The sequence below is a fragment of the Malaclemys terrapin genome, chromosome 17 (genome assembly GCF_027887155.1).
Source record: "Malaclemys terrapin pileata isolate rMalTer1 chromosome 17, rMalTer1.hap1, whole genome shotgun sequence".
Taxonomy (NCBI): domain Eukaryota; kingdom Metazoa; phylum Chordata; order Testudines; family Emydidae; genus Malaclemys; species Malaclemys terrapin.
The window spans coordinates 21,983,191-22,007,374 of record NC_071521.1 but is presented as its reverse complement, the minus strand read 5'-3'; the positions used below and the strand labels follow the sequence as shown (position 1 = coordinate 22,007,374).

The 24,184-nt window shown below is 49.2% G+C and overlaps 1 protein-coding gene across 18 annotated transcripts in view; it reads left to right on the top strand.

Moving 5' to 3' along the window:
* Nucleotides 1–24,184, top strand: part of GRIN1 (glutamate ionotropic receptor NMDA type subunit 1) — a 70,262-nt gene that overhangs the window by 27,460 nt on the left and 18,618 nt on the right. For 14 of the 18 annotated variants that reach the window (XM_054007488.1, XM_054007486.1, XM_054007482.1 and 11 more), the window contains exons 4-14: nt 260–322; nt 1,055–1,155; nt 11,320–11,441; nt 14,562–14,736; nt 16,065–16,209; nt 16,303–16,386; nt 17,635–17,770; nt 18,635–18,762; nt 18,966–19,130; nt 21,445–21,563; nt 22,508–22,620. In XM_054007488.1, coding sequence (XP_053863463.1) covers nt 260–322; nt 1,055–1,155; nt 11,320–11,441; nt 14,562–14,736; nt 16,065–16,209; nt 16,303–16,386; nt 17,635–17,770; nt 18,635–18,762; nt 18,966–19,130; nt 21,445–21,563; nt 22,508–22,620 — 1,351 coding nt within the window. The remainder of the gene's footprint in view (nt 1–259; nt 323–1,054; nt 1,156–11,319; nt 11,442–14,561; nt 14,737–16,064; nt 16,210–16,302; nt 16,387–17,634; nt 17,771–18,634; nt 18,763–18,965; nt 19,131–21,444; nt 21,564–22,507; nt 22,621–24,184) is intronic. The other 4 variants (XM_054007494.1, XM_054007485.1, XM_054007497.1 and 1 more) reach the window with 1 other exon arrangement.

Here is a 24,184-nt window from a genome sequence, read left to right as displayed (position 1 = left end):
GGAACATACAACTGCATTGCACCAGCCAGGAGGTTCAGGCTTGTTTTAATCAATGTGGCTTTTCAACTCAAGATTTTCACAAGAGCCCAGACACGCTCTCCTATTAGTAATGGTTTTTGCGAGCTCCAGCGTTATAGAGGCCCTTTAGCAAACAGTGGAGGAGGAGGTGGATGTTGGATTGCTTTACTACACGTCATTTTCAACTGTTTATAATATTCTTCTGTGTCTACATATTTTCTCTGTGCACATTATTCATCAGAGTAAAAAAAGGAACTATGAAAACCTCGACCAACTTTCCTATGACAACAAGCGAGGACCCAAGGTATATTTGCATGGAAATGCACGCCGCCCACCAATCTAACTAGCAAATGACAAATAGCCACAGCCACCAAAAAAATAAAAAAATAAAAAAAAATAAAAGAAAGAAAGAAAGAAAAAAGATCCATGACTATGTTTCTTGGTAGCACGTTTTTATGTTGACATAGTTTTGGTTTGAACTTGAGAATGGAAATCTAGCCAGCTGACCCCAGAAGGATTACTTTTGGAGACATGCATGTGAACCAGTAATTAACTTGCAAGTTTTTCTTTTTGAAAACTGAACTGACCCCCTTTCCTCCCCAAAGGAAATGGTCCCTTGGTGTAAGATGCTCACTTTTACTCCCAAAGGTTAACCCTGTGCAATATTTTTTTTTATTTCCCATGTTTTTGAAAAACAACACTCGTTTGAGTTTTCAATTGCATTTCAAACGCCTTTTTCTCTTTCCTGTACAATGCACGCCTCTTTTTGGGTCTTGATTGACTTCAGTTTGCATGCACAGTGCAAAACCCCCCCCAAAAAGCAAACAAACAAAAAAACCTAAAACAGAAAAGAAAGAAAGAAAAGCAAAGAAAGAAAAGCAAAGAAAAAAGAAAAAGAAAAAACCTAGTTACCCTCCATATCTAGCCGAGCTGTATACAGTTTAATGAATTCTCTTGAACCTTTTCTAGATAGAATGGCTCTCACCAGCAAGCATTAGGCCGCTGCACTAACCGGCTTTGCTCACACTAATCACAGGCTGAGAAAGTTCTTCAGTTTGACCCTGGAACCAAAAACGTGACTTCGCTGCTGCTTGAGGCGAAGGAGCTGGAGGCTCGGGTTATCATCCTTTCTGCAAGGTAAGGAAATGAGCGTCTGATTTTCCTGTCTGTCTTCTGCTTCAGCCCTTCCCAGATGGGCACATATGTTCCACCGCTGTGCTGCTACATTCCCATTGAAACCAGGGATATGTCAGAGGACACCTGGTCCTTCAAGATAAGTCTGCAAGAAGTAGCCCATGGATTTGGCAGTAACAAGATGGTTAAGTATGAGAGAAAATCCAGAGAGACCACTCCATTGCGTACAGATCTAAAGCATCTTTCATGTGCTGCTGTGGTTCTCTCATTGGGAGAGGTGGTCTGTATTATTCTGGGGCATGGTAAAAGTGAATTCCACTGTGTTGTAGAAATATAGTGTTGTTGATAATAACAGTGATAGTCATAAGAACATAAGAACGGCCATGCTGGATCAGACCAAAGGTCCAACACAGTATCCGGTCTTCCAACAGTGGCCAATGCTAGGTGCCCCAGAAGGAATGAACAGAACAGGTAATCATCAAGTGATCCATCCCCTGTCACTCATTCCCAGCTTCTGGCAAACAGAGACTAGAGACACCATCCCTAATAGCCATTGATGGATCTATCCTCCATTAACATATCTAGTTCTTTTTTGAACCCTGTTATAGTCTTGGCCTTCACAATATCCTCTGACAAGGAGTTCCACAGGTTGACTGTGCGTTGTGTGAAAAAATACTTCCTTTTGTTTGTTTTAAACCTGCTGCCTATTAATTTCATTTGGTGACCCCCTAGCTCTTGTGTTATGAGAAGGAGTAAATAACACTTCCTTATTTACTTTCTCCACACCAGTCATGATTTTATAGACCTCTATCATATCCCCCTTAGCTGTCTCTTTTCCAAGCTGAAAAGTCCCAGTCTTATTAATCGCTCCTCGTATGGAAGCTGTTCCACACCCCTCATCATTTTTGTTGCCCTTTACTGAACCGTTTCCAATTCCAATAGATCTTTTTTGAGATGGGACGACCACATCTGCACACAGTATTCAAGATGTGGGCATACCATGGATTTATATAGAGGCAATATATTATTATTATTATTGTCTTATTATCTATCCCTTTCTTAATGATTCCCAACATTCTGTTTGCTTTTTTGACTGCCACTGCACATTGAGTGGATGTTTTCAGAGAACTATTCACAATGACTCCAAGATCTCTTTTTTGAGTGGTAACAGATAATTTAGACCCCATCATTTTATATGTAGAGTTGGGATTATGTTTTCCAATGCGCATTACTTTGCATTTATCCACATTGAATTTCATCTGCCATTTTGTTGCCCAGTCACCCGGCTTTGTGAGATCCTTTTGTAGCTCTTCGCAGTCTGCCTGGGACTTAACTATCTTGAGTAGTTTTGTATCATCTACAAATAGTGATATCCTTAGACCTTCTATAGCACCCTTCATCTGAGGATCTGCAAGCATGTTAGTGACATTTATTAACGAAGCTCCCAAGCGCCCTGTGAAGTAGGGATGTTTGATGAGCTCTGTGTGTCCAGACAGGGAACAGAGACACAGCAGTGGGAAAGTGCCACACATCAAATGGCAGAGTATAAGGCAGTCATGGCTACCTTGTAGGTCTAGGAGATTCATCCCAGCCTTAGCAGAAAGTGCTTGTGGCCTCTGGGGAGTATGAGGAATTGTCTGACAGGGATTTGACATGACCAGTTATATGAAAGAACAGGACGGCAGCTGCCCACGAAGGAAATGGCCCTGCGTTCATGGTGTCTGAGGGCTTGTAATTGCTCATGCCGGTGATGAGAGACAGAGAGACACCTTGTCCTCCTTGACCTTCACCCACTCGCCAGTGCTCAGCTCTCCCTTCTGCTACCTGCCCCAACTCCCAGGATTTTCCTTCTCAAAGGCCTCGTGCCCTGGCACCTCCTCTTACCCCCACTTTTCTTTATCTATAATTGCTGTGGTTGGTCTCCCTGTCCCCATCTGGACACATGCATTTCCCCGCTTCTCTCAGCTCCACCTGCCAATACTGAAGTTACTCTCATCTGCTTACAGTGAAACATACACTGAGAAGGAAACAGGAAAGTCTCAGCCAAGGGTTTGGTCCCATCCCATGGCTCCGGATATGAGGCCCAGTTTTCCTGGAGGCATCTTCACCATTGTCTGCAAAGCAGTCTCTCTGATCACCTTTCCCTAAGTGCACGGGGAGATGCGAGCTGAGCCGAGGACAGCACCTTGTGGACCAGGGAGCAGGCAGTGCCCCAGCTTGGCACATTCACTAGAGACCTCTGTCATGTACCATATGTGGACTGGTTACAGAGCTTCCACCCCAGAGAAAGATGCGTGAGATTTGTACCTTTAATATGTGTCAGTGCCCTGCCAGTGATGGCTGCTCTCAGCATGGATAAGGTAAGTTATACATGGTGCCACCTAGTGGCTGAACAGTATAAGAACAAGAAGAACAGGAGTACTTGTGGCACCTTAGAGACTAACAAATTTATTAGAGCATAAGCTTTCGTGGGCTACAGCCCACTTCTTCGGATGCAGTTTAACATTCCATTCCATTTGTTATTTTACTCTTCTATCAGACTGGTTTTCTTATTACATGACAGGAACACATAACAGCTTGGTCATCTGTGTGTACATTAGTTGAAATGACTTTCTCTGGTTGGTTTGGAGTCTCTGAATATTCTTCTTGTTGTTCTGCATCCGCCATCTGTAAAGTTTGCTGTTGAAGTAAAGTATTGACTGTTCTTTCTGAGGAACAAACCATAGAGGTTGACAGTTTCTGTTGAACTCTCAACTGTCATTCTCAGTCACATATGATCTGGGCAATGAATTCTTTTTCTTTACGACAGCTGGAGTTCTCCATTCTTCTTCTCCATTTAGTTTGACACAAATGTGGTCACCAGTTCTAGGCCCAGCAGTTCTCTAACTGAGTGGTGTCTCTTATCAAAATATTCATAAGCTCTTTTTGCCTTTGTAGCTGATTTGGCTACTCTCTTCTACTCTTGGCCACTTTGGAGATAGGTTCTTTTCCAAAGTCAGAACAGTAGTTCTGAGCTGCCTTCCCACTAGGAGTTGTGCTGGACTATATCTAGCAGATATTACCAGTGTTGATCTGTAACTCAGAAGAGCAAGGAATGGATCTTTCTGCTATAGGATTTTCATAGCTGTCTTTACAGCTCTCTCAGCCTTTCCATTTGCTTGTGGGTAATGTGGGTTGCTAGTAATATGACCAAAATCAGATTTCATTTGGAATTACTTTAATTCTGCTTCAGTGAACTGTGGTTCATTGTCCATCACTAGTTGTTCTGTAATACCGAAATAGTTCTTGATTGTCTGTACTATAAGTTAATTCCCTGATTGCTTTGATGCTGCAAAATATCCATATTTCATGCATTTTTTACATATTGCACCTTTGGCTGGACCTACATCTCTTGGGCTATGAATTTTTCCATATCTTGTGCATTGAGTCTGAAATACCTTGTAGTTAGCCTGGAATTTGTCCTTCTTAGCCTCAGGGAATCTTCTAATAATTACTTTTAGCACTCATGATGCTCTGTTTACAGCTTCTAAGCTAGTTTCTTCTTTTTCAAGTTTGGCAAGTTGCTCTTGGTTTTTCTGTTTCACCAGCTCAGACTGCTTTGCTATTTAAATAGCTGTGTGTATGGTTAGGTCTGTTTTTAAATAGTAACTGCTATGGAAGATTTTTATCTGCAAGCTCTAAGACTAATCTGTCTCTGATATTTGCATACTTTACAGTCTCAAAATCAAAGTTTTATGTCAATGCATGTAAAGCTCTGATAAAACATTTGACAGATTCTCCTGGTTGTTGAATTCTCTGGTGAAATCATGCCCTTTCATAAATCACATTTTTCTGAAGTTTAAAATGTGCATCAAACATAGCCATAGCCCTTTCATAGTCATCTTTGTGACCATCTCCTATAAAGGTAAAAGATTCAGAGATATGCTGTGCTTGCTTCCCCATAGCATACATTAAAGAGGATACCTGAAAGTCACCAATTTCCTTGTGGAGTTTGGTTGCAATGTGAAATCTTGCAAAATACTGCTTCTAATCTGTCCATTTTGAAAGTATGTCAAATATGAAGCTCTCTGGGGCATTGAAGAGTGAGTGCCTTGTTGATTAGATCCTGCGACATTTGTTGCTTTTTGTTTACTTCTGTTTGCAACATTTGTTCCTGGTTCCCTTCTGTTTCTGTTTTCCTCTGGCACCAGTTCAACTGCCTTCACTTCTGACACCACGTCATGTACCAGATATGGACTGGTTTCAGAGCTTCCACCTCAAAGAGAGATACATGAAATGTGTACCTGTTACAATACTTAAATGCATTGCCAGCAATGCCTATGCTCAGCATAGATAAGGCATGTTTCACATGCTGTCACCTAGTGGCTAAACATTATAGTATGTTTAATATTTATTCCACTTGAAACTTCTCTGAGCTATGTGAAAGGGACACTACCCTCCCTAGAGTGTCTCTCTCTACTGCCAGGTTTCAGAGTAGAAGCCGTGTTAGTCTGTATCCGCAAAAAGAACAGGAGTACTTGTGGCACCTTAGAGACTAACAAATTTATTAGAGCATAAGCTTTCGTGGACTACAGCATCACTATGCATCCGAAGAAGTGGGCTGTAGTCCACGAAATCTTATGCTCTAATAAATTTGTTAGTCTCTAAGGTGCCACAAGTACTCCTGTTCTCTCTACTGCCTTTAGTACTGTCCACCACTCTCTTCCCTGTCCCTATGCTTTTGTGGTTCTTCATTGCCTTTGGTGGCTTTTCATTTCCCTTCTGCCTCTTGTCTGTTTGGTGCCATTCACAGTCCTCTCCTCAGAGACTCAGAGACTTTAAGCCCAGAAGGAACATCATGATAATCTAGTCTGAGCTCCTACACATTGCAGGCCACAGAACCTGACCCATCCATACCCATAACCCCTAACCTCTGGCTGAGTTACTGAACTCCTCAAATCCTGATTTAAAGACTTGAAGTTACAGAGAATCCACCATTTACACTAGTTTAAAATTGAAAGTGACCCGTGCCCCATGCTGCAGAGGAAGGCAAAAAATCTCCTGGGTCTTTGCCCATCTGACCCTGGGGGAAATTCCTTCCTGACCCCAAATATGGTGGACAGTTCTCTGTAGTAACTCAGAGCCTTTCCAATCTGGTGTCCCATCACTGGCTGTTGGAGATATTTGCTACTAGCAGTTGCAGACGGGCTACATGCCATTGTAGGCAGTCTCATCATACCGTCCCCTCCATAAACATGTCAAGCTTAGTCTTGAAACCAGTTAGGGTTTTTTTTGCCTCCACAACTCCCCTTGAGAGGCTGTTCCAGAACTTCACTGCTCTGACGGTTAGAAACCATCATCTAATTTCAAGCCTAAACTTATTGCTGGCCAGTTTATATCCATTTGTTCTTGTATCAGCATTGGCCCTTAACTTAAATAATTCTTCCTCCTCCCTGATATTTATCCCTCTGATGTATTTATAGAGAGCAATCATATCTCCCCTCAGCCTTCATTTGGTTAGGCTAAACAAGTCAAGCTCTTTGAGTCTTTTCTCATTAATTAGGTTTTCCATTCCTCTGATCATCCTAGTAGCCCTTCTCTGTACCTGTTCCAGTTTGAATTCATCTTTCTTAAACACAGGAGACCAGAATTGCACACACTATTCCAGATGAGCTCTCATCAGTACCTTGTATAATGGTACTAACGCTTCCCTATCTCTATGGAAATACCTCACCTGATGCATCTTAGGACCGCACTAGCCTTTTTCATGGTTACATCACATTGGCGGTTCATAATCATCCTGTGATCAACCAATACACCCAGTCTTTCTCCTCCTCTGTTGCTCCTACCTGGTAAGTCCCCAGTTTATAGCAAGTATCAGGGGGTAGCCGTGTTAGTCTGTATCTACAAAAACAACAAAGAGTCTGGTGGCACCTTAAAGACTAACAGATTTATTTGGGCATAAGCTTTCGTGAGTAAAAACCTCACTTCTTCCTCACTTTGATGCATCCGAAGAAGTGAGGTTTTTACTCACGAAAGCTTATGCCCAAATAAATCTGTTAGTTTATAGCAAAATTTCTTGTTGTTAGTTCCTAAGTGCATGACCTTGCACTTTGCATTATTAAATTTCATCCCATTTCTATTACTTCAGTTTTCAAGCTCTACCAGCTCTTCTTGTATGATATTCTGGCCCTCCTCCATATTGTCAACACCTCTTAACTTCATGTCATCTGCAAATTTTATTAGCACACTCCCACTTTTTGTGCCAAGGTCATTAATAAAAATAAATAAGACTGGTCCTAAGACCAATCCCTGAGGACAGTTCACTCAGTATGACCCATTGTAGATTCCCCTTTAACCTGTTCCTTACCCACCTTTCAATTCCCATATTGATTCCCATCTTCTCCATTTTAACTAATAATTTCCGATGTGGAACTGTATCAGATGTCTTACTGAAATCCAGGTAGATTAGATCAACTGCCTTTCTTTTGTCTAAAATCAGTTATCTTCTCAAATTGGTCTGTCATGATCTACCTTCCATAAAACCATGTTGTATTTTATCCCAATTACCGTTTACCTCTGTCCTTAACTACTTTCTCTTTCAAAATTTGTTCTAAGACCTTCCATACAATTGAGGTCAAACTAACAGGTCTGTAGTGTCCCAGATCACTTTTTCTCCTCTTTTAAAACTAGGTAGTATATTAGCAATTCTCCAGTCACAGGGCATGACCCCTGATTTTACAGATTCATTAATAATCCTTGGTATTGGGCTTGCAATTTCATGTATCAGTTCTTTTAATATTCTTGGATGAAGATTATCCGGGCGCCCTGACTTAGTCCCATATCCTCATTTCTATTTCTCATTTCTATTAGCCATCCTGCCACTATCCCTAAGATCCTCATTATCCTTATTACAAACTGAGGCAAAAATATGTTTAGGCGTTGGGCCATACCTAGATTATCTTTAATCTCCACCCCATCCTAAGTGCCTAGCGGTTCCATTTCTTCCTTCCTTGTTTTCTTTTTATTTATATGGCTAAAGAAGCTTTTACTATTGGTTTTAATTTCCTTTGCAAGGTCCAGCTCTGTTTGGCTTTTGGCAGTTCTCACTTTTTCCCTACAGTTTGTGAGCTCCAAGGGGTAGGTTTCCTTGCTGATCCATCCCATCTTCCGTTCCTTGTAGGCTTTCTGCTTTCTCTTAATCACCTGGTTGAGATGTTTGCTCATTCAGCTTAGTCAGCAACCCTTCGCTACTATTTTCCCCCCTTGCTTGGGCTGCAGGCTTCAGATAGTTTCTGCAACTTTGACTTAAAGTAATTCCAAGCATCCTCCACATTCAAATCCTTGAGTTCTTCAGTCCAGTCCACTTCCCTAACTAATTCCCTTAATTTTTTAAAGTTTGCCCTTTTGAAATCAAGGACCCTAGTTGCAGATCTATTTTTGTTTTTCCTTCCATTTAGTTTAAACTGAATTAGCTCATGATCACATGAACCAATGTTGCCCTCTAGAGACAGTTCTTCCGTGAGGTCCTTGCTACTCACCAATACCAAATTTAAAATGGCATCACCTCTTGTAGGTTCCGCAACTATTTGGTGAAGAAATCTGTCAGCTATCACATCCAGGAAAATCTGGGCCCTACTATTATTAGTAGCACTTGTCCTCCAGTCCATATCTGGGAAATTAAAATCTCCTGTAATTCCTGGTAGTATTTAGTTCATTAAAAACATTAAACAGGTCTCTATCCATATCCAAATCGGATCCTGAGGATCTGTAGCATAACCCAAGCACTATCCCAGGGGAGCCTCTGGTAACTTTCTTCCTCAAAGTTATTTTGACTCAAACAGACTCTGTTTTATCCAGACCATCACTTCTAGTCGACCTCATCATTAATATACAATTCTACTCCCCCCATCTTTACCTTCATTTCCTGAACTGCACATACCCTTCCAAACCTGAATTCCACTCATGACTGCTATTCCACCATGTTTCTGTTATCACTATAATATCTGGTTTCACTTCCTGCACCAATAGTTCTAGGTCCTCCATTTTGTTACCCAGGCTCCTTGCATTGGTGTACAGACATCTGAGTTGTTTCTGCTTGGCTTGGCCCAGATTCCTCACCCAATTAGCTACAGTCATTCTATGGCCAGTATCGCCTACCTGACTGTTAGCTTCATTGGTATCAGCACCATCTTTCCTCTAAATGTTCATTGTCCTACCCACTGCTGTTCCTTTCTCCATTGCTGTATCCTTTCTTACTTGATTTTCCTCACAGTCAATATTAGAATCGGGTGTGAAGACTACATGAGCATCTCCCAGCTGTCTCCCCCAAGTTCCTAGTTTAAAGCTCTTTTAATCAGTTGTGCAAACCTCCATCCCAGAATCTATTTCCCTCCCTACTCAAGTGGAGTCCATCCCTCTAGAACAGTCTTCTATCCATGAACGCCTCCCAGCAGTCAAACATCCCAACTCCCTCCTCATAGCACCATTACCTGAGCCATCTGTTGACCACCATAATCTTGTCTCACCTTCATTCTCCTCCTCTAGGGACAAGTAGGATGCCACTGAAGAGCACATGAGTATCTATTTCCAGCAAGAATCTAGCAGTATCATTTGTTCCCACACAAAGGATAATCAGTGGATTCTTTCACACGATCCCAGCCTATGCATTGTTGATAAGCACTGACACTGAATTAGGGCCTAATTCTCATTCACAATAATACCAATGTGCACTGCTCTGGCAGCATTACATGGCCCTAAAGTGCGGGTGGTTGTAACTGACATCCATTGTGAGGCCCCATCACAGTACCCTAGCCGTGGAAAGGGGCCTTTGTGGAAACCCGAATCGGGCCCGTTGGTAGCGCTTCACATTTCTTAAAGCCCGTTGCAGACACTGCGCCCAAACCTGCCAGGTGCTGAACATGCCAAGTGCCCTCAGTCCCTAGGAACTCCAGTGGAGATGAGGGCTCCCAGCTGTTGTGAGGACATGCTCAGCACTTCGCAAGATCAGGGCCAGGAAGTCATCCACCCCATTCAGAGAGGGGGAAACAGGCACAGACAGGTCCAGGCAACATTTTGACTCCTGCTTGGGCCCCATGGCTTTTGGGACACTGCCGCCGGAATATGTTGTGTCTGGGAATTAACCCAGCCTGTCAGCCAATCGCCATCGCTTGCTGCTGTGATGACGTCCCCCCTAGGGGTAAGGCTTTGCAGGCAGTGCAGTGCAGGCAGAGATGGCAGAATGGCACTTACGCTGGGAGCTCTCCGAGGCAGGGACAGCCTTTTCACTCTGTGTCTGTCTGGTGCCTCCACAATGGGGTCTGTGCCCATGACCAGGGCATGGTGCGATGACAGTGATGATGGATGATGAACTGGCAGTGCCCATGAATGCTGGTCTGGGTTCTGTAGGGAAATCCCTTCCCTCTTCTGGGTCTGGTGTTGGGTGGGTGAGTGGTGGATGAAGCTCTTTCCCATATTAATGACCAGTAAATTCTGCCTTTCCCCGAAGAGATTCTAGTCTCAATGTAGCTCCTTCCTGCTGTGATTTCAGCCAGGGGGAGTGAGGGGGGGAGAAAACACACTGAGCACAAGTCCTCCCATTCACAGCCAAAGTCAAAGCCACGCACTCAGGGACGCCTCACCCCACACGTCTGTACCCTGGATAGTCCTGTTTTAGACACATAGGCACCGCATGGCGCCCTGCCCATGCCCACTGGAAAACCCAAAGAACATTCTCTCTAGAGGCAGAGGTAGACGGCAGGGACTGGGTGTGTCTTCTTGGGTTTTTTATCCTTTGCAGAAAACCAGGTTCGTTCAGCCCTGGGAGTCCATCTGCTTGGGCTGATCACCCCTCACACTGTCACCGGCATTTCCAGAACAGGGTCCTGTATCTGGACCTATCTTCAATCCCTCTGTCTGCCCCCACTCAGCAAGCGCTCATGTCACCGTGGCCTGGCTGTGACACACATTGCTGGACTGGGGGAGACTTCCCTTTGGTCTCTGGCCTGCACCCTGCTCTCGTGAATCCCAGCCCCACAGGGAATTCTCTCTGCTGGGTCAGGAGGTTTCGTTCTGCCCATTCTGCTGCGGCCTGCTGGGTCTGAACCGGAGCAGGGGAAAGGGAGGCAGCTGGTACATGAGGAGCTCGAGAGAGACTCATCACTGTCATTTTCTTTTGTCTCTTTTCAGTGAGGATGACGCCGCCACAGTGTACAGATCGGCAGCCATGCTCAATATGACGGGCTCCGGATACGTGTGGCTGGTGGGGGAGAGAGAGATATCTGGCAATGCTCTGCGATACGCCCCTGACGGTACTTACCTCCACTTCTCTGTGCTCATGTTTATTGCATGTGCAGTGCAATGGGATCTTGGCCTTTAACTAGGACTCCTGGGTTCAAGAGGCGTGCCCAGAGAGGAGACATTGCTCTGAGCGCTGTCATGGCGGTCACGGAACATTCTGAGAAAACAACCAGCTCATTACTTTCTGTTGTTAACGATGTTACCCGCTGATGCACCCCAGAACAGCAATCCCAACGCCACCAAACAAACACAAAAGAAGCAGCAGCAGCAGCAGCAAAACACACACACACACACACACAGAGGCAACATACACCAGTCATCTCAATTTCCTTCCCTTCTCTCCAACTTCCACAACTGGCCATGTCCTCTTCCCTATCTGTTCCCCTTCACTAGGCAGTACATCTCACTGGTTAACAATGAGTTCTCCCTGTGGTAAACTTGCCACACTTTGTACCCTGAAGCTCGCAAGATCATGCCACAAGTAATGAAAATGCTTCCAGACCCTCCCCTAACATATATTCCTTGTCCAGGATAGAACGCATGGAGTCTTGCATAGATACTCTTGTTGAAACTCGCATGTTTCCTAGACACATCAGTTAGCTTCGAGGATGGCAGAGGAGTGGGATAAACCTTTTCATCAGCACAGACAACTTGGTCCTCATAGGTTGATTGAAGAGCCAATAGAACAGGGTTTCTCCAATACCTTCATGGATGTACTCCAAATATCATATAAAGCACAACTTAATGCAACAGGGAAGGGGGTATTTTGACATTCCTCCAGTATGTGAAATACATGCTTTCCCAGAGTCCCATGCAGTCTCTCCACTCTTCTATTCCTTGGGTATAGGACACAGCAGATTTATAATGTACTGTACCAATACTCATCAGAAAGACCTCAAATTCTCTGGATACAAAAAGTGTCCAATTATCTGAAAGAAAGCACTCTGGTAGACCAAACGTAATGAATAACATGGTTAGGCAAGAAATGAGCTCCTCTGAGATGCCTTGTGAAATTATGAATGCGATGGGGCAAAGTAATAACCTATAACAGTCAATAGTGTGTAGCCATGCAGTGCAACTGAGGGGCCACTGCAATTGTCTGCCATGGTCTGTCTGCAACTACCGGTTTCAAAGGTGCCGGAGGAAGAATAGTTCTGTACGTGTCTGAGGGCAGCCCTGGCCGCCGAGCATAACTCTGCGGAAGTTCCTTCATCTTTGATCATCCCCAAATGTCCTTCATGAGCCATATCCAGGATTGCGTGTCACAACACTGCAGGGACGATCACTCGGGCTTCTCTGTACAAGATACATTGTGGAGCACATGTCTTCCCTGGGAGCTCAGAATGAATTTTGTAGACAAGTTGTGCTAAGAATGGGGTCTGGCCAACCTCCTTGTACAGCACAACTCACCTTGCACAGTTGAAGATGGCATCAGCGGTCCTCCCTGAGTCAGTGACATCCCTTTCAGTCAACAGCGTACGACGTGCTCTGCTATTTCTGCATACGAGGGTGCCAAGCCAGCAGAATTTCTCAAAAGATGATGGGCAAGTGTTTTCCATCTTCCTTTGAGATGTCAAATCAAAGTCACACTGCTGCCGCTGAATAACCCACCACTGCAGCCTCACACGCAGTAGATCAATTGCCTTATGACAGAGGCCTGGAATAGGCAAATGGTCAGTTTCAAAGGTGAAATGTCTTCTCACTACGTAAACCTTGAAGCATATAATAGCAAACACCATTGCCAAGAACTATAGTTCAGTCTGGGGATAGTGTGCGTCTGTTGGGGTGAGAGTATGGGATGCCATCCCTCCTCGAGCAGAACTATGCCCAGACGCTGATTGAATGCATCCGTTTGAACCACTCTGGGCTTCCATGGATCAAAATAAGCACGGGATTGGATCCGACAGGGCTTGACACAGGGTTTTAAAATCCTGCTTTGCTTCTTTGGTCCAAACCAACTGGCCCTGGCCCTGGGTTAAATCTCCCAGTGGCTTGGCAAGGGTACTAGCATTATGCTCAGGAAGAGTTTTAGCAAAGCTGAGACTGTCCTCCTAATAGCAACATGCATCCTGGAGCTGAGCTATCGCTCTCTGAAATTCTTCAGGAGCAGAGACTAAGCCAAACGGGAATTGTTTTGCATGGGAATGGGCGACAGGGGATGGATCACTTGGTGATTCCCTGTTCTGCTCATTCCCTCTGGGGCACCTCGGAAGACAGGATCCTGGGCTAGAAGGACCGTTGGTCCAACCCAGGATGACCGTTCTTATAAAGCCACAGCTCGCAGAGATTTCCAAAAAGCCTTCATAGTGTCCATAAAGCATCCAAAAAGCCTGCTTCTCTGTAAAAAGGAAAAGAGAGGGTGGATTAGAAAGACAGTCCCAGGCAGGAGGAGGAACTCGGGACTCAGAACGAAATCTTGAGAGTATGTTCTTTCTCAAAGGCCATGTGTGATGTTGCAAAAGCAACCTCATATAGTGCCTGGCTGCATCCTGAGAGCATGTTGCAATAGCAGCAGTCCAGTGCATTACGCACTTTGCAGGAGGGGACTCAGCTAAAAGGACACTGCGGATGGGGAAGCTAATTCACTGGCATTAGAGTTGCTTTGTGTTGCAGTCAGTCTAATTGCAGCCCTGCGTTCAAATTGTTGCTAACCAAGCTTATTTCTCTGACTGCTTCCAGGGGAACAACAACAGCTTTAGCGGAGATCACTCCCAGATTCACTCCCCCTTGCCCAGAGCAAACACCCACTCCAGTTCAAAATGCCTCTTACGCTGGGTTTCAGCTTCAGTGCTGGGTCTTCCACATGCACTGTCTACCCCTCCTGCTGCCTGCCTGCCGTCTGAGTTCCCCGTGTGCTCCCCATAACACATAGCAAAGGAGCAAAGTGCCTTCCGACAGATGGAAGCTGGCAATCAGGTAGCCCAAGCTTGAGCCTAACTCCTGCCCTCCTCAGCACCAAGGTTTGTAGGGAGCGGGTCCCCCATGGTCCGGAGTTCATTGGAACTCTGCCAGCTGACGGCCAGGGTCAGGGACTCCATGGCTCTTAATCCAGTGCTGGCGAGAAGGACCTGCCGGGAGGGCCTGTCTGCCTGGGGTTCTCTGACCTGCGCCGTGCTCTCTGTTTGCTCCAGGGGTGATTGGTTTGCAGCTCATTAACGGGAAGAACGAGTCAGCTCACATCAGCGATGCTGTCGCAGTGGTAGCTCAGGCAGTGCATGACTTATTCGAGAAGGAGAATATCACGGACCCCCCGAGAGGCTGCGTTGGGAACACCAACATCTGGAAGACTGGCCCTCTTTTCAAGAGGTACCTGGGCTCCCCCCGACCCCCCAGCCCTGCACACCTTATGTTTGGTTATTTATTACCAATCGTTACTCCGGGTAGGAACTGGATTATGAATGCCCCAAATTCCCCAAATGTTTGAAGGGGCAGTGTAACCTAGTGATTGGAGCACAGGACTAGGCGTCAGCCTCCCTGGGTTCTCATGCTAATTCTGCTGGTGAATTAATCCACTGAGGAGAGAGGGGAGGGGATTTGAATTGATACTTCATTTAAAAAAATTTTTTAAATCTACATGATTTCGTCACTCAGGATGGAAAGTAAATCTGTGCAGAATAATTAAGAGCAACAGCGATCACTGCAGGAAACTGGGGAATGTGCACAACCACTGCTATTCCGATCAGCTATTTTCAGATGATCATTTCCCAAGGAATTCACTTTCCTTTTGGTGAATATGGAAAATCCATTTGCAAAGTCTGAGCAACACACTGTCCTGTCAGTTTTGCACCAATAGGGAATGAAACAAATAGAAGCATAATCTTGTTCATGGTAAAAAAAAAATGCCAGCAACTTTTATTTAATTTTGTAGTGGTGTAGAGCACAATAGCATGTCAGCTTGAAACATCACATGGGACTAGCCCCCACTGAGGAGAGGTGAATAGAATTGGGGCTAGTCCCATGTGATGTTTCATGTAGAAAATGTAAGAGTTTTAGAAAATTGTGCACTGTGCATGCAAAGTAGCTTTGTTCATAAGTCTGTAGCTTTACCCCTGGGCTGGTCATTTGATCGGGGAGGCCCTAGGCGTGCTCTTTGGCGCTGTGGCACTTGGGAGACCTGCAGGCTGGGATCTCTGTACTGTGAAGCTGAGTTGCTCTGTGGGATGGGATCTGGGTGCCTTGGAGCTCAGTTGCTCTGCAGGATCTCATCTTGGTGAGACTCACTCTTGCTTGGGGGAAGAAGTGAATTTGTAGCCTCCGTCTCTTGCTATTCATTCAGTGCCCGGTGTCCCATGCTGGCTCACGTTGTCTGGTTCGTTTCGATCTGTTGTGTCTGCTCCACTGATCAGTTCACAAAGTAAAACCTGCTGAGCTCAGGGCTCCATGAGTTTGGAAACTCAGGGGTAGTTCCTGAGCTCATTGCAAGCTGCTGGGGCCTCTCTAGTCTAGGGAAAACAGATCCACAACTTTTATCTCATTGACTAAAGAAGGGTCCAATCCCCTAGCTACCAAACCTCTTCCCCACATAGCCAGGCTGTCCTCTCCCTGAGCTCTCAGCCGCCCTGCTGCCCTGTGTTCTGGGAGGGGAGCAGATGAAGAAACTTGTACTGGGACCTAAACGGGGGTCTTCTTTGTAGAGTGTTGATGTCGTGCAAGTACACCGAGGGCGTGACCGGGAGAGTGGAGTTCAATGAAGATGGGGACAGGAAATTCGCCAATTACAGCATCATGAACCTGCAGAATCGGAAACTGGTTCAAGTTGGGGTTTACAATGGCAGCCATGTACGTATGTTCCTCCAGGGAGAACTGTGGATGGAGGTGCAGAGCCTGCACCAGGCATCTGATGTCTCTCTCTCCTCTCGGTGACACTCGCAGGTCCTGCCCAATGACCGGAAGATCATCTGGCCGGGGGGAGAGACAGAGAAACCTGCGGGCTATCAAATGTCAACCAAATTGAAGGTACCAGCAAATGTCTCAGCTGGGTGAGATGGAGCCACTGGTAGCTCATCTCACGTGTCTCCTGGCCTTGGGGCAGGACTGAGTCTCAGTTACACTAAAAAGCCTCTTTATGCTGCACCAGCAGGGTCAAGGGGCCGTACCGGGGGAGTGCGTGAAGTTACACGAAAGCACGTCTATGCACTGTCAAGCCCTGCCCTGGTAGAGCACCGTCAAGGGGCCGTACCGTGGGAGTGCGTGAAGTTACACGAAAGCACGTCTATGCACTGTCAAGCCCCGCCCTGGCACAGCAGCGTCCAGGGGCTTGTAAATGAGGGGCAGGCCCAGACTCATTCAGGGTTGCATTGTCTGTTTGTAAAGGGGCCCTGAGCGGGGCTCTCTGGCCCAGTTCCTAGGTCAAAGTTAAAGGGGATTCGGTTTAGCTTGAGCTGGGGTGACCTACTGGACAGAGCACTGGCCTGGGATGCAGGATTCTGGTTCTGCCACTGGCCTGTTGGGTGACCCTGAATACGTTACTTTGCCTCCTTCTATGCCTCAGTTTCCCATGTGTAAAACGGGGGTAATGGTATTAGCCTCATTTGTAAAGTGCTTTGAAATCCACGTGGGAGAAGTGCTGCGGGAGAGCTGGGTGGGGGGAGGATTATATTATTATCATTATGCATTTGAGCCTTCCCTCTGCGCAGGGGCGGCTCTATGTATTTTGCTGCCCCAAGCACGGCAGTCAGGCGGCTTTCGGTGGCGCGTCTGCGGGAGGTCCGCTGGTAACGCGGATTTGGCGGCATGCCTGCGGAAGGTCTGCCAGTCCGGTGCCTTCGGTGTACCCGCCGCCGAATTGCTGCTGAAACCGCGGGACCGGCAGACCTCCCGCAGACATGCCACCGAAGGCAGCCTGACTGCTGCCCTCACTGCGCCCCCCGCGGCTTGCCGCCCCAGGCACACGCTTGGTGCACTGGTGCCTGGAGCTGCCCCTGCCTCTGTGACCTCTGACCCCTTCAACAAACACTTCCTGCCCTAACTTTCAAAGCCCATCACAGCCTGCTCTCTCGGCTGAGCCTTGCTTTAGGGAAGGTGACTCCATTATGGGTGATGGGCATTATGGGATCCTTGCCACAAATGAGCTACACTGAGTAGTCCAGACAGTTTGTGTTTTGCTGGGGCGTGGTGTGTATCCCACACCCCCTGGGGGAATGAGAAGGCCCCTGGCACAGGCTCAGTCTCTGAGGCAAACGGGCATTTCTGCTTCCTCCACAGATTGTGACAATTCACCAAGAGCCCTTTGTGTACGTGAAAGCAACACAAGCCGATGGAACATGTAAGGAAGAAATTACCATCAATGGAGACCCCGTGAAAAAGGTCTTTTGCACTGGACCCAATGAGACTATCCCAGGTAACTGGTCTTCCAGTGACTAAACATGCAGCAGCAACTCACATCAAAAAGTGAGGGAGCCCAATCCTGCTCTGCGGCCTGCAGACCTTTAAAGGGAGCCGCTGGGCAGGCCAGAGAGCACCCCACTCAGCTCCTCTCCATTGCCATGTGGGTGTTGGGAATCTCAGACACCCCGGCATAGAGAGATGCAGCCCCCATGCAGGTCTCTCCTCTCTCTGCATTCCTCTCTTCTTCTCCTTTCTTCCCTTCTCTCTGACTCTCCTTGTGCCTTTCTCTCTCTTACTCACTGACTCCTTCCTTTGTTCTCCCATGGCAGTAAATTCCAACGTGGGACGTTACTTTGCCTTCCTAAATTCCTTGAGTTGAACACTGTGTTTTCCTTCATTTCCTATCCTGAACTGTTGAACAGTGTTGCTGTGGGCTGTTAAACATCCACTGCGTTCCACCCCAGAGGTGAATGCATTTCAGTGGCATTGACAGGTTTCCTGTACAGCCAATAGGGTATTAACCTTGCTAATTCACTGCACACATAAACCGCAAGTAAAACACGTCTGGGTGTTTCTCATGTCTGAGCACTGAGTTGCAGTGAGGTCTCATTGCTGTGACTTCTCCTGGCAAAATACATGGCAGAACATTTACTGGAACACTTGGAACTATTTCCTCACTATTCCCCGTGGTACAGGGCGGATGCTTTCCCTTTGCTGTTAGCAAACTTGTTCGTTAGCTCACTAATTCGCAGCCACGGGTCTCCCAGTCCGTCGCATGGGCTCACTAGGTTCTGCTGGGTTAGGCACTGCTGTGCTGAATTCTCTGCAATCTTTGTGGTGCTGCATAACCGTCCCGCATCCCTGCTCCCCTCTGCAGGCCGCCCCACCGTGTCGCTGTGCTGCTACGGCTTCTGCATCGACCTGCTGATCAGACTTGCAGGGGTGATGAATTTCACCTACGAAGTTCACCTGGTTGCTGATGGTAAATTTGGCACACAGGAGCGGGTGAGTTTGGACATGTCCCTTTGCCCTGTGTTGATGCAGGAGAAACGTATATGGGCAGCTGTCAGCAGCAGCTGGGGTTGCCGTGAGGAGCCTGAGCCCCGGGTCGGTGGGAGAGGTTGAATGTGCTGATGCTGCCTGTGGAGGTGTTGGCACCTCGGGGTCAGCCGCAGAGTGGGGCTGACCCTCGCTGCCGGCTCTTGCAGGTCAATAACAGCAATAAGAAGGAGTGGAACGGGATGATGGGGGAGCTCCTGAGCGGCCAGGCAGACATGATCGTGGCCCCCCTCACCATCAACAATGAGCGTGCGCAGTACATCGAATTCTCCAAGCCCTTCAAGTACCAGGGTCTCACCATCCTGGTGAAGAAGGTGAGGGCCGGTGCAGCTAGTGCCAGCAGACATGCCCCTCAGACAGGCCGAGACGGGCGGTGGGTTCCCTCCCCGCACCCAGGCAGCCGCAGCTAATGAGTGCCTCTGGACAAACCCTCCACCTCAGCCCCACGTCTCTTCCTGCCCCAGGCCTCTCATCCATCCCTGCCCCAGGCTGCTTCCTCCCCATCCAAGGCCTCCCAGGACCCTCCCCTGCTCCTGAGTCCATCCCACGTTTACTGGGCAGGCTGGAACCATGGTACACCAACCCCGCATTTCATACTGGGTCCGTGGCCCCGCGGGTTTCAAGGCCCTTAGCAGTGCAGACTCCAGCTCCTGTTGGTCGGTTGGGGGCGGTGACTCCAGGGGGTGGGACTCTGCTGTCCCTCCCCCAGTTTTAAGCACTACCTGGAGACTTTCCCCACTGGTAGTTTTCATTACGGTCACTCTAGGCCCCAGTGTTAGACCCCGTCCCCTCCCTGCACTCCCTGCCCCCTGTATTTGCTGGAGTGTGAGCTGCGTGCCTTGGCTGTCTCATTGGTAGTGTTGGTCTTTACAGGTGATTTATTAAGCACGACGGGACAGCGCCCTGGGCACTGGGTGGGTCACTTACTGCTAAGCAATGAATGAACATAAGGGTTGTAGCCTTTTGGCAATACCGGCGCCACCACCGGCCTGCTCATCCTCCTTCCCTCCCTAGGGTTGCCAGCTTTCTAATTGCACAAAACCGAACACCCTAACCCCGCCCCTTCCCTGAGGCCCCGCCCCCACTCACTACATTCCCCCTCCCTCGGTGGCTCGCTCTCCCTCACCCTCACTCATTTTCACCGGGCTGGAGCAGGGGGTTGGGGTCTGGGAGGGGATGAGGGCTCTAACTGGGGGTGCGGGCTCTGGGGTGGGGCCAGAAATGAGGGGTTATGGGTGTGAGAGGGGGATCTGGGCTGGGGAGTGGGGCTGAGGGATTTGGGGTGCAGGAGTGGGTTGTGGGTTGAAGCAGGGGGTTGGGGTACAGGAGGGGGTGAGGGCTCTGCGTGGGGGGTGCAAGCTCTGGGGTGGGGCCGGGGCTGAGGGATTTGAAGTGTGGGAGGGGACTGCAGGTTGATGAAGGGGGTTGGGGTGCAGGGGGGGTGAGGACTCTGGGATGGGGCCAGGGATGAGGGGTTCAGGGTGTGGGAGGGGGCTCTGAGCTGGGGCAAGGGGTGAGGGCTCTGGGGTGGACGTACAGGCTCTTGGGTGGGGCCAGGGATGAGAGTTTTGGGGTACAGGAGGGGGCTCCAGGTTTGGGGGGGCTCAGGGCTGGGACAGGGGTTTGGGGCTCAGGGTTGGGGGCGTGGGGTTACCTTGGGTGGCTCCCGGTCAGTGGCGCAGTGGGGCTAAGGCAGGCTTCCTCCCTGTCCTGGGGCACCATGCTGTGCCCCGGAAGCAGCCAGTAGGTCCATCTCCTAGGTGGGGGGCCACGAGGTTCCACATGTTGCTCTTGCCCGCAGGCACTGCCCCCCAGTTCTCATTGGCCGGGAACCACGGCCAATGAGAGTGTGGAGCCGGTGCTCAGGGCGGGGGCAGTGCACGGAGCCCCATGGTGCCCCCGCCTAGGAACCAGACCTGCTGGCCGCTTCCGGGGTGCAGTGCAGTGCCAGGAGAGGTAGGGACTAGCCTGCCTTAGCCCTGCAGCACCACCGACCGGACTTTTAGTAGCCCAGTCGGCAGTGCTGACTGGAGCCACCAGGGTCCCTTTTTGACTGGGCAGTCGGTCAAAAACCTGACACCTGGCAACCCTGCCCACCCCCATGTACCTCCCCATGCTGCAGCTGAACCCCTCCACGATGGTCTTATTGGCTATGGAGCCAGGTCATCTCCCTACTTCCCTCTGGACCAGGAGAAGGTCCATCTCCCAAACTCTCCTGCCCTCCCAAAGTTATTCCCCCTCCTCCATTCCCTGCTCTCCAGTGTTGGCACCAGGGTAAAGCAAAGTTTCCAACCGCTTTGCAAAACACAGTCTTTGAATCCTCTCTTTTAAGAAGGAAACTAAACCCTTGCGGGCTGGAGAATGGACATGGCCCCTGGACTCTCTTTGTTGGGTGGAGGCTAATCTCCCTTGGGGGCGGAATGACGGTAAAGTGTCTCTGGAGCCTCCCCTTTCAAGCAGTGACTACAAGCCCCCGCCTGCAGGAACAGGTCAAAGCAGAGGACGGGGAGGGAGGCAGGGCTGGATGCAGGGGGCTGCCAGAGTGGTGGATTGGCAGGGATTTGGTTTCCCAAACGACTCTTTCCGGCCAGGTGCCAATGCTCCTTCCCTCTCCTCCCTCCGTGCTAGGAAATCCCCCGCAGCACCCTCGACTCGTTCATGCAGCCTTTCCAGAGCACGCTGTGGCTGCTGGTGGGACTCTCGGTGCATGTGGTGGCCGTGATGTTATATCTCTTAGACCGGTTCAGGTAACTGACGTTTGGGTGAGGGTGGGGGCGTGTGTGGAGGGTGGGGGGACAGGGAGGAGACTCTAGCTGGGTTACTGACACATGCTCTACACGGGCTCCCCGAGGCCTGTTGGCGAGCGCTAGCGCTGCAGTGTTAGCTCTAGGGAGCGTCTTAAACCAAGGCTCCATGGACTGCGCTGGCTCCTGGGTGGCTCTGGGAGCCATGGAGCTATAGTGATTGGCTCCTGGACACGTGGGAACCTGACCCTTGGCCCAGTGACAGTCTAGATGCCCAGCTACTAGCCCCTAGAGTTAAACCTGGGGGTTCAGGCCAGGGCAGACTCGGGGGACTCTGGAATTTGCTTCCCTTATTTCCCCAAGAGGCTACATGTCCAGCCCTTCATGCAGTGTGACTCCCCCCTCTCCAGAAAGCCCCGGACCCGTGGGCACCAGGCTCTCCTACAATTGATGTGGGACCTGAGTCCATTCATACCTTGCAAGTTCTCAATGGGCTGTGAGCCGATTTTGATTTTTAGGATTTTCTCTTCATGGGCAAAGAGGCTGGAGGCTGGCGACGTAGCAGCATGACTGGCTAAATCAGATCAGTGCAGACGTGCCTGTGATGGGAGCCCCACTGCTCTGGGGGAAGCTTTAGGGAGCTGCAGGAATGGGACAGGTCCATGCTGAGGAGATGCCCCCGGCAATGGGACGCCAATGGATGGGAGTGGGAAGAACTACCGTGCAGGGAAGGCCTGGGAAGCGGGAGGTGGTTGTGTGATGTTGCAGGAGGAGGTTGTGGTCCATGGGGCACAGTTGTGTTTGGGCTGGAGATGCCGAAGTCAGCTTCAGGGTGTGGTCCCGGTGTGGGAGCATTGGGGAGCAGCCATGGGAATGGGACGTGCTGGGCAGCACTGGGGGTGCCTGGGGCGGTGTGTGCCAGCAAAGTGGTTGGCCCTGTTTTTCAGCCCGTTTGGCCGGTTCAAAGTGAACAGTGAGGAAGAGGAGGAAGACGCACTGACCCTCTCCTCGGCCATGTGGTTCTCTTGGGGAGTGCTGCTGAACTCTGGGATCGGAGAAGGTAAGATCTGCTCGAGTTCAAGACGAGTTAATTCAGGGAACCTCAATGGGCTGTCGTATACAGGAGGTTAGACTAGATGATCAGAGTGGTCCCTTCTTGCTTTAAATGCTACGAACTGAGAAGGCATTAGCACACTTCAGGGCCCTTGGAGTAGCAGGCCCAGTTGCTTCATCTCCGATCTGAGGGAGACACCAGTCCAATATGCTGGGGGAGCTTCATATCCATCTTCCCCTCTTTTGGAGTGGCAGCATCTCAGAGGGGCAGCACCAAGTCCTTCCTGGGTGTGTCTTCCTCTCTGCTCCTGGCCCCACTGCTGAGCCCCCCTCAGGTAGGGGCCCTCTGCTAAGTCCAGGCTGGGAGCTCTGTGACCAGAGGGATCTGTACTCCTTGAGTTAAGCTGTATCAATGGGCTGCTGCTCTCTGTCCAGGCAGCCACCCTGGAGCACTGTAGCTGAGCTGATGAACTCTTCTGACCAGCAGCAGCTCTCATGAGCTCTGGGAGTCCCTCCAGTAGGGCGCCCAGAGGGACAGGGTGGAGGAAGACTGCTCCCAGACCAGCTGGGTCCCTGCCCGCATGCTGCAGTCTGCTGTAATACACTGGCCGGGGGCTCGATACCCACATGTATCAGCGCACACCTGTGGGGAACACTGGGCTTTAGGAGGCGCTGGTGCTCTCTGAAGCTCAGACGTTTCCCGAGCAGGGTTCGTGCTCCCTGCATGCTGGCCAGCTGAGGAGAGAGGGAGCCAGGGAGGTGAGAGGTCCTGAGCAGCCCAGCCTGCTTCCAAAGGGGAACTGGAGAGCCGTGTAATGTCCCAGGGGAGGGCAGCCTGGCCGCACTGCACCGTTTCCTACAATGAACATGCCGGAGAAGCTCTCACATGGGAGGCTAATAATCCGTAAAGGCTCAGGGCTCCCATGTGCAACGTGCACAGGGTCTCTCCATCCCACGGTCCAGCAGGAGCACAGCCAGCAGGTCACCCAGTAGGGTGAGAGGTGTTACCTGCTTCAGTGGAAACTGCAGGTGGGATTTAGATCGGCCCAGTGTCCTGGCCAAATGACAGCTTTGGTCATGGCGGATGGTCCATCAATGGCTATTAGCCAAGATGGTCAGGGATGCGACTCCATGCTCTGGGTGTTCCTAAATTTCTGAGTGCCAGAAGCTGGGAGTAGATGACATGGGATGATTGCCTGTGCTGTTCACTCCCTCTGGGGCACCTGGCATTGGCCACTGTTGGCAGACAGGACACTGGGCTAGATGGACCCTTGGTCTGATCCAGTCTGGCCGTTCTTATGTTCTTACGGTCTTTGCATTCTGGCCTAACATGCCTGCTCCTAGTACAAAAACGTGCCAGGGGATCTTCAGTGACCGTGGGTGGTGAGGACATGGCACCTTCAGTTGTACCATGTGGGGGCACTGGCTCACTGCTGACTCAGAAGGACGAGTGCCTCTGCTGAAGACACATCACCTCTGCTTACAGCTCCCACTCTTCCTTGGGGCCTCCCACTCAGTCACTGGCCTGGCCCCCCTTTAGCCATGAACTCTCTCTGCTGTGTAAGCAGTTC